This window comes from Salvia hispanica, chromosome 2 (assembly GCF_029641045.1).
Source record: "Salvia hispanica isolate PSC_SH4W2 chromosome 2, Shi_PSC_v1, whole genome shotgun sequence".
NCBI classification, from domain to species: domain Eukaryota; kingdom Viridiplantae; phylum Streptophyta; class Magnoliopsida; order Lamiales; family Lamiaceae; genus Salvia; species Salvia hispanica.
In genome coordinates, this window is record NC_142693.1 from 59,609,306 (window position 1) to 59,619,191 (window position 9,886).

General features: G+C 43.5%; 2 protein-coding genes across 2 annotated transcripts; one reads left to right on the forward strand and one right to left on the reverse strand.

Annotated features, from left to right (window-relative positions):
• Positions 1-595: 595 nt before the first annotated feature.
• On the reverse strand, positions 596-1,549 carry LOC148932807 (uncharacterized). Its single transcript, XM_089065233.1, has one exon. It carries the CDS (start codon positions 1,547-1,549, stop codon positions 596-598), a length of 954 nt encoding a protein of 317 aa, XP_088921359.1.
• A 5,669-nt stretch (positions 1,550-7,218) lies between these two features.
• On the forward strand, positions 7,219-9,523 carry LOC125217682 (carnosic acid synthase-like). Its single transcript, XM_048119204.2, has 2 exons — positions 7,219-8,148; positions 8,792-9,523. The coding sequence occupies exons 1-2, from the start codon at positions 7,252-7,254 to the stop codon at positions 9,401-9,403; spliced, it is 1,509 nt and encodes a 502-aa protein (XP_047975161.1). The 5' UTR covers positions 7,219-7,251; the 3' UTR covers positions 9,404-9,523.
• Positions 9,524-9,886: the final 363 nt, after the last annotated feature.

Consider the following 9,886-nt stretch of genomic DNA (forward strand, 5'->3'; position numbering starts at 1 on the left):
TGGCGGTAGCTTGTAATGCGGAGATTATGGCGGTTCGCCGGTTCATCGAGATTCTGTGGTACACGATGGGTTCCGTACCCGGAGCTTGTAGGGATATCTGTCGCTCCTTACAACTAATCGTCGCAAAGTTCGCGGTTAACCAATCCATTCCTAAGATTACGTCGACATCTCTCATCGCCATAACTCGCAGATCGTAAGCAACTAATTTAAGCTCTCCTAGTGTGATTTCTATGTTCGTGCAAAAACGGAAAATCTCTACTATCCCTCCTACTGGTGAGGACACCATCATCTTATGTTCAGACTTCCTAACAGGCAAGCTCAAGGTATGCACACACAACTCAGATATGAAAGAATGAGATGCGCCCGTGTCAAACAAAACAACAATAGGGGTTTCGAGGATTTCGCCTATACCTGCCAAATTTCCACTCTCGGGATTCCCTTGCTCAATCTTGGGCTGCTTCTGGCTAATGGCGTACGCTCTAGCCGGGGCGGGAAGTCTTGGGCGGACAGGCTGCTGCAGCCGCGGTGGTTGACTCCGGTTCACTCCCGAGCCCGTCGGTGGTGCCCTCGGCTGCTGACGGAAACCCGGATGGTTCTACCTCGACCCGGTTCCTACGTTCCTACTCGGGCACTCCCTAGAGAAGTGACCGTTCCCTCCACAGTTGAAGCACCTAGTTGGGTTCGGTCCTCTACACTCCCCGAAATGGTACTTGGCGCAAACGTTACACTGGGGTGGCCTATCCCGGGGGTCGCTCCTCGGATTGAACGAAGTTTGTCCTCCCCCGTACGGCGGCCTGTTCTGAGTGGGGCGGTATCGCTTGTTATCATAGTGGATCCTACTCTTCTCCCACCTCCTCTTATCGTGGTTAGGGCGTGGCGGGGGTAGTGCCGTGGTAGTGTTCCCCGCGCTCCTCTCCTTCGGCATTGCTGCCTCTACATCCAGTGCGAGGGCCAGCGCCTCGGCGTACGTAAGGGTTCCACGGACTGCCATTGCCATCCTAATTTCGTGCCTTAGACCCTCACGAAACTTATCGGCCAGCTTCTCATCGGTATCCATCTGTTCCGGCGCATAGCGGGTCATGTCACAAAGTGCGTGGTCATATTCGGTCACGGACAGACGTCCCTGGGTGAGGTTGTGGAACTCGGCTGCCTTTGCCTTGCGGTAGCTTTTGGGTATGTACTTGTCATAGACCTCGGTCTTGAAGTCTTCCCACGTCATCTCGTCCACACGATCCTGGGGCATGGTCTTCAGCTTGGTGTCCCACCAAAAGTCAGCGGACCCGGTCAGTTGATGCGTCACGCAGATCATCTTCTCCGCATCGTTGCACACTAAGGTCTTGAAGATGCGCTCTAAAGCGCGTATCCAGGTTTTAGCCTTTGCGGGTTCACCCATCCCGTCGAAGGTAGGAGGCCTTTGGTCAAGGAATAGTTTCACGACTTCCCTATCTACTCGTGGTGGTGGTGGTGGCGGCCTTGGTTGCATCACGCTGTCTTCATCCGAAGCCCAGGAAGAGGGTTCCTCGTTCCTCACGTTGCGTCTAGGCGGCATTCTGATTCATTTCACTCGAGTTGTTAGCGTACTTATTTAAACCCAAAATAGTGACGTGGTACATTTGAAAGAAGAAAAATTTAACTCTTCTACAAGTAGGGTCCAAGGAATGACCACACAATAGCAGTTGTAAAGAAAAACAGTTGTGCAAGAGAAAACATAATAAGGTTGCACCATAAGGTGCAAAACACTTGGAAGATAATAGAACGAGCAAGTATATTCACGCAATAAGGATAGAAAAGAGTGAAGATGGCTCATTGCCAGATACTAGAATGAAAGGTGCGAATTCCCCATTAAATCTCAAAAGTGGTCTCAAAAGGTCTTGGTACAATGAATGAAAAGGAGCGAAACAATTGCGAAAGAAAATGACAACGTAAATGGAAGTTCTAGAATTCAAAACATGGGGAAAGGAAAAACAAAATCACTATCCGAGCACTAGACATCTCCGCCCTCGTCCTCCTCGGGTACTTCCGACTCTCCGACACTCTCCGCGTTCGAACTCTCTCCCTTCTCGAACGGTCCCATCTCCTCGTCTTCCTTCTCGGCGCATGGGGGCGAATGAATCGAGGTAAGCATCTCTTCGGCCTCTCTTATGATCCTTCGAGGGGTCGAAACGCGCATCCTAAGGGTCCTTCTACGGGGAACGCGGGCAACGTGCGGCTCCTCGTCATCGCGATACTTCATTTGACGTGCTGCTCCTGGCGAGTACCTTTGCGTTGGCGGATGGAGTAGAGGTCCGTCAACGGCGGCAGACATGGCCGGAAGTAAGACTCCTATTAGGCCGACGAAGTCTCCTCGAGGCGTGTATTTGGGTGGGCTAAACCAAGTGTAGGATACTGAGGCTTGAGCGGTCCACTCGCTCCAAGGGGAAGGTAGTATGTGGATAACGCATGATTCCCTCGTGATGGGTAGTTCCATACGCGTAAGCGTCCAGCCAATGACCGTAGAAATCGGTGGTGAAGTTCAAGAGGAACTGGTTTCCGTCCCATTCCAGCTCTCTATAGCGCTCTACCGGAAAGTTCCTATTCTTGGCGTAGCGGTGACGCATAAGGGCGTGATAGGGTTGAACCATCTACAAAAAGGGGAAAAAGGAACAAGTCAGCACCGTCACAAGGGTGGAAAAGAATTGCAAGTGTGTGATCTCAAATGGTGCTGCGAACGTGTATAAAAGTCAAAAGGTGATGGTACAAAGGTAGCGTCGCGTCAAAAGTTCTCGTTCTTAAGATAACTATTCGTGCATTTTCCATTCGCGTTTCATCGAATCCCCACATACACTAACGGCCTAATACTAGTCATTCCACGTTTCTACTGTTGGTACGAGCGCTGTGATCGTATAGCTAAGTCATGCTAGGTTCCAAAAGTCCAAATCTAAGCATCGCAACATTTCAACAAAATCTCACGCAATCACATTCACATTTCACAATTTTCACAAGTTCTCATACAACATTCAACAGATCACCATTCAAGAAGCATCGCTTCACATTCATAATATCTCCAAACTCCTAGGAATCATCATTTAAGAAGCATCGCTTCACAAGCACAACAATATTCTCAACACTTAAGGCATGCTTCTCACAAAAATAACACTTTCCACCAAAATTTCCAAGAGCATAAAGTTTCAATCATAGAAATATTTTGTACCTCTTTTTTCGTGGTTGAACGAGACGAGTTGCGGTGTTGAGCCTTCCATATTCAGTTCGTTAGAAAATGATTACAAGGACAACTTAGATTTTCGAAAAGACTCTTGGGTCCAGAACGGAAAGAAACTGAGGATCTGATACCAACTGTAACAGCCCGCCCTCCTAGGGTACAATAAATGCGGCTGCTGCTACCAAACGGACTCTAAAGAAGTAAACATAGGCTAGGGTTTTATTTAAAGAGTGTTGACCAAAGCATTTAAAGGAAACATCAGAGCAATAAAGCAACAACTTAACCTAGAAGCTTGAATAAGAAAGAGAAAGGGGTATCTTAAATAACGATCAAAATCTCAAGAGTACGACATAATATCCAAGATAAAAATCACAAGAAAAGGGCTAAGGCCTCAAATCGAAGGCAAGATGCAAATATCCCAAAAACAAATCCTAAAGTGTATCAAAATTCAGCGGAAGACGACCAAAAGAAAGAGTAGCTATGTATGAGGACACAACTACGCTTGAAGTTCAAAATATCCATCTTAATTAGTTATCATGCTCAACACCCGCCACCGCTCGTCATCGTTCAACCTGCACATAAGGAAAACACATGCAGGGCTGAGTATTTTGAAATACTCAGTGAGCTCATTGCCAAAACATTTTATAAGTTATGCCACACTTACCAAGTGAACTCGAGTTTTAAGCAGTTATAAGAGAAATATCACGAGTATCACAAAATATATTTTCCATAGACTGGCCAGTCAAAATAACTCCCCATTTTCCTCAACAAAATCAACAATCACAATCATTCCATGGTGCGACGAAAGTGTGGCCACACTTTACGCCCACGAGACCGGCCGACTAGCAAGGACGGCTCCCGATCCCATCGTGTACACAGCCTGGTAGGGTTTGCGGCTCGTACTCAGACCCGAATTCGTATAATCACATTCATAGCCCTATAGCCCAATGGAGCGAACTCACAAACTAGGCATCAGGCACACAATATCACAATAAAGCAAACATAGGCATGACATAACAGTTAAACCACCCTTATAACACCAATCAACATTTTTGACAAAATAAAAGAGAGTTTTAAGAGTAAAGCCCACCTCGACTGCTTAGATTTCAAGTAGTTTCGCTTTTCCGTTATCCGGCTTCGCAACCAAAGTTTCACCTTTTAATCACATAGGCACATATCACAAATTAGGTTCAACACTACTCTTACTCATGCATGTCTCAATACTTTCCCTTTTCCCATCGATTTATCTTATCATTACTAATCAATCAAGATCATGTTTATTACACAAGTTCCATTCGCATCTCCAAAACTAGATCTAACATCAACATGTGTCACACAAGAATATTTAGCCATCAAACACACACTTCACAAACACAACACACACACACACACGACACACACACACACACACCACACACATGTAACATATTCCCATATCCCCTTTGTCCCACTTTCACTCAACCAAGATGCATGAGGGTTCAAGAAGACCGATTAATCGGTTAAAAAGAAGAGGAGTGGAGTAGAAACGAAGAAGATGAATATAAAGTACATTGTGAGAAAAACGATTGGTAGGAAGTAAGTATTAGACTTGATTCTTCAAGATTCTTGGATCAAACTTCCAATTCTTCTCAAAGGTTGAAGGATTATTGAAGAAAAAATAGAAGAGAATTGAGAGAGTAAGGGGAAGAGGGATGGGGCGTGTACTTAGGGTGGGGGGCGAAAATGTGGGGGCTAGGGTTAGGGGTTTTGGCTCTTATTTATAGAGTCCAATAAGATCTTAAGAATATTAGGTAAGATTTTATTCTCCACAATTAAATAATCAATATTATGGAGTAGGGAAGAAGAAATACCAAAATAAGCTCTAGGGTTCCAAGGCATGTAGGTTTCGAAAATTAGGCTTTTTAATTAGCCAAAATTTTGTTTTGGTATATTTTACGGAGTAGAATAAAATATCACGGAGCAAAATAAAATAAGAATTCTCCCAACTTGGAGTTAAAAGAGGCGTCCCCTATGCCGTTTTAAATAAGACATGGATTTTTAATATTGACTAGAATGAGATAAGGCAAGATCCCTTGAAGTATGAAAAGATTTGGTAGAATATTTAAATTCTAGGTATGGAAGGAAATCAAATAAGGGATTAACTAAAATAAAAATAATACTCCCTTCCTTATATTGGTGATTTTCGAAAATCACTAGGCACAAAGGGGTGTCAATTTTTCCTCTTTAAAAATAAGGAATAATTTGGTCTTAGATTTAATTTGGATAAATCCCAAGAATTAAATTAAATCCGGAAAAATAGAATTCTTTCTCCAAAAATCAAGGTGGTTCGAAAATCATGAGAATTAGGTGGCTAGTATTTATGGAAATTTTCTCTAATGTTCTCACTCACCTTTAAAAATTATTTCACCTCATAATTTAATAAATCACATGTCACATAACATAGTCAACAAATTTGACTTTTCAAACTTCGGTCAAAGAAACTCGTGCAATAAATTCACTTATCAAATAATTCACATCTTCCACGTCATCAATAATAAATTTTTAGGGCTCTAAAATTAGGATTCTAAATTTCGAGATGTTACAGTGGTAATCACAACGGCAAGTTCGTCACTTCGCTGTCCTCTAGGTGTTTCACGCTGCTGCCTCGTCCTTTCTCCTCATCGTCTCCATCACAGCGCCGTCGCTGCTCGTCTTAGCTGCTGATCCAGAACGTCGCTCCTCGCCGTTTCCATCATCCTCTCTCTCTCTCTTCCCTAATTGAAAATTCCCAAATCAGCAAGCCATAATCTTCTTCTCTCCTTCTTTAATTTTGACTATTCCCAAGACAAATAGGAATCGAGCTTCCCAATTCTCCCAATTTCAGCGAGGTTCGAAATATTCAAGAGAATATCCAAATTGAAATCTCTAAACTCTTTCTTCTCTCAGTTCAAATTCAGCACGGCGCCTCTGCCTCTCGTCGCTGCTCTATTGCCCTCTTTTCTCCACAACGCCGCCACAGTTTCCGGCCTTCTGTCACCGCCGTCCGGCCGAGCAGCCGCTTCCTGTTCGTCATGAGAAGCCGTGCCTGCTGCTGCTGATTTCAGCCCGGTGCTGTTCGCCGCCGCCCTCGCACCACAGCCATCGTCACCTCCTCCGCCGCTGCTGCACTTCTGCCGCCTCGCACCCTCTCTCTTTTCCCTCGGCCACAACGCAGCGCCGCTGCCGGTATCCACTCACGCCGCTGCTCTGGCCTGCTTGGAGCCACGCCGCCATTGCCATCCATCGTCGTTGCTGATCATTCAGCGCTGCCGCTGCTGTCAGGTAGATGCAGCGCCGCCTCTGTGTCTCCTTTTCATCGCTGTTCGGTCGAGGAACGCCACCACCGCTCATCGTCTAACCTTTCAGAAAGATCTTATCCCTCTCTGCTCTCGACTTTCTTGGTATTGAATGATAAAAATTGTGAAAAGTTTGAGTTTGGTTGAATGAGATAAACCTGGAGTCATGGGCTGATATGTATGTGTAGATAACTGATATTTCATGGAATCATCGGAGGAGAAACCGATTTGTTCTCTTCTTCATCTTGTAAATGCCGGATTTTGTGGAACAAAAAAGGAGTGGTAATCTGCGTTTAAATTCTTTTGTAAAGTAGAAACTTCCAAGGGCTCAAGAAGAAATAAATAAAATGTATTTTGGGCTCGTAACAATTGGGTATTAAATTGCGCTAGGAAAGAATAATTATTTGGCCTCAAAAGTAAAATCCTTCTCTTGACGGAAGAAATTAAATCAAAAGAATTTCAGGTCCGCAAACGACATCCTTTCAAGTACAAATAAAAAGATAGAAAAAGTCGGGGTGTTATAATTTTTGGGGACAAAGAACCATTATTTCGATGAGATAGTACCTCTATTCCATTATTATTTCTTTGTATGTCCCACTAATTAATACTGAATTATGGAGTATTAATTTCTTTCTAGATATTCCATTATAATCAAATTATTGTTGTGGACTTACGTACAACAATAAATAGGGAAGTAATGTATAGAGTTGTGAGAACTGAGAACATAAACAAAGAAATATGGAGTATTTTGTTCTTTTAATCGTGGCCTTGATAGCAGCATGGTCTACCGTTGTACTCTCACGGCGGCGGCGAGGCCCCGGTGGCAAGTTCCCTCCAGGGCCTCGTCCCCTGCCGATAGTCGGAAACATCTTCCAACTCCGTGGCGACCCCCACAAGTCCTTGGCCGAGCTCGCCAAAACCCACGGCCCGCTAATATCCCTCCGCCTCGGTACCCAATTCACCGTCGTCGCCTCCTCGCCGGAGATGGCGGCGGAGATACTCCAGAAGCGTGGGAACGCCTTCTCGAACAGATCCATCCCGGCCGCAGTCTACATCTACGGGTTCGACAAGGCCTCGTGGAACACCATGCCCGCGGACTCGGCCGCGTGGAAAAGAATCCGCCGGGTCGGGCGAGAGCAGCTCTTCTCCCATCAGGCGCTTCAGAAAACGGAGGGGCAGCGCCAAGAGACGCTGCGGAAGCTTGCTGAACACGTGCGCGGGTTCAGCGAGCGGGACCAGGTGATGAACGTCGGGGAGGCGACGTTCACCACCATGACGGACCTGGTGTTCTCGACTCTCTTCTCGATCAATCTCACCGATTACGGCGCTGCCGATTCGCTAGCGAATAAGGAGTTCAGGGAGCATGTTAATGGCTTCACCAGGTATATTGGGGTTCCGAATATTTCTGATTTTTACCCCTTCTTAGCGCCGTTGGATCTGCAAGGGATCCGACGGAAGATCGGGCATCATCTCAGGAGCTTGCTGGGTTTAGTCGAGGGCATGGTCCAGCGGCGAATGCGTCAACGGAGGGACTCCGATTACAACAAAATGAATGATTTTCTGGATACGCTTCTTGACATGGCGGAACAAACTCACTATGAGTTGACCATCAAACAAATCATACATATCTGTTTGGTGAGCATATGTATATAGGGTTTTAATCTATGAAAACTAAATTTAAATACAGAAACGTAGAACAAAATCATATGTAGGACATTTTTAGGTTATTATTAGTTTATTTTTAGGTTATTCTAACAAAGGATCATTGACCTTAAACTCGGATTGTATAAGTATGACGTAAAACGACAAAATAATGACCCTACGTGTTTTTGATTAATTATTAACTATTAGATCACTTAATCCTAGGACCAAGATTTGGGCTGCATTTATGAATTTAAATGCATACTTGTTTTGATCATCTATATATGGATAGGGATGTGATCAAATGAAAACTCTAAATATTGTACAAACTCAAAACTATGATCAACTATGATCTGAACCATTGAAAAATGTCAACAGATCACAAAAAATCATCAACAAGGAAAATGTCAACAGAATTTCAACAGTAGTCAATGATTGATGATGTGTTGATACTGTGTTGATATTAAAATCTTGAAATTTTACACTGTGTTGATATTGTATTGAAATTGTGTTGAAGTTGTGTTGAGGAGTTTTGAGTTTGTACAATATATAAGTTTGCATTTTATCACTACCCTGCATGAATATATATATATCCAAATATGTCACTTCTAATTACTCATTTACTCTACTCAACTAGGACATAATTATTGCCGGATCAGACACTAGTGCAGCCACAACGCAATGGGCAATGGTAGAATTACTACTCCACCCTGACAAATTGGCAAAGCTTAAAGCAGAACTTAAGAGTGTTCTTGGAGATAAAAGTATCGTGGAAGGATCCGACATCTCTAGACTCCCATACTTGCAAGCCACAATTAATGAAGTGTTCCGGTTTCATCCGGTCGCACCTATACTAGGTCCACGTGAGGCTGGGGAGGACACACAGGTAAATGGCTACACAATACCCAAGAATGCGAAGATAATCATCAACTTTTGGGCAATTACTAGAGATCCAAACATATGGCAGAATCCTGAGTCGTTTGAGCCTGAAAGGTTTCTCGGTAAGGATATAAATTTCGAGGGCCAACATTTCGAGTTGATTCCATTTGGATCAGGAAGGAGAATTTGCCCTGGCATGCCACTAGCTAGTCGCGTGTTGTTTTGCATGGTGGCAACGTTGTGTCATAACTTTGATTGGGAACTTGAGGGAGGGACCGACACTAAAGCCAAACTACTGCAAAGAGAAGATGTGTTTGGACTAGCCTTGCAAAAGAAATCACCCCTTAAGGCCAGACCCATCAAGGTTTGATGGTTTCGTAAGATTTGCATGGATTCGCTTCTCGTTGTGTTATGAATAAATATAAAATAAAATGTGAAACATTGTTGTAATAAGTGTCCATGAATGTATAATAAATGTATTCTAAACTAATGTATATCATGCAAATCTTTTTTCTTTTTAACGAATCAGATTCTTATTAGAATAGAGAATATGGAGACGCTAAATGAGACACATTTTAACACGAAATGCATAGCTGCAATTTATGAATTATTTCCACGAATTATATATGAAATCTATCGCAGATGTAATTTGAGAGGACAACGTAGAAGATTCAACAATTAAGTGTGAAAATTTTGAAAACTTCGAGACAAATACCGTATATGCACAGTATACTGCCTATCTGCTATAGCAAAGAAAAATGAACTAAATATCAATACGGCAATACCAACCATCAGTATCAACATATTACTATCTATCATATTATAGCAATATAATATGTTCACATATATATTA

What these genes read in the sequence shown, in the direction of transcription:
- LOC148932807 (XM_089065233.1), bottom strand. Translation starts at nt 1,549, where the DNA reads ATGCCGCCTAGACGCAACGTGAGGAACGAGGAACCCTCTTCCTGGGCT.
- LOC125217682 (XM_048119204.2), top strand. Translation starts at nt 7,252, where the DNA reads ATGGAGTATTTTGTTCTTTTAATCGTGGCCTTGATAGCAGCATGGTCT. An exon ending in AAATCATACATATCTGTTTG is followed by an intron (nt 8,149 to 8,791) that starts GTGAGCATATGT and finishes CTACTCAACTAG; the next exon opens with GACATAATTATTGCCGGATC.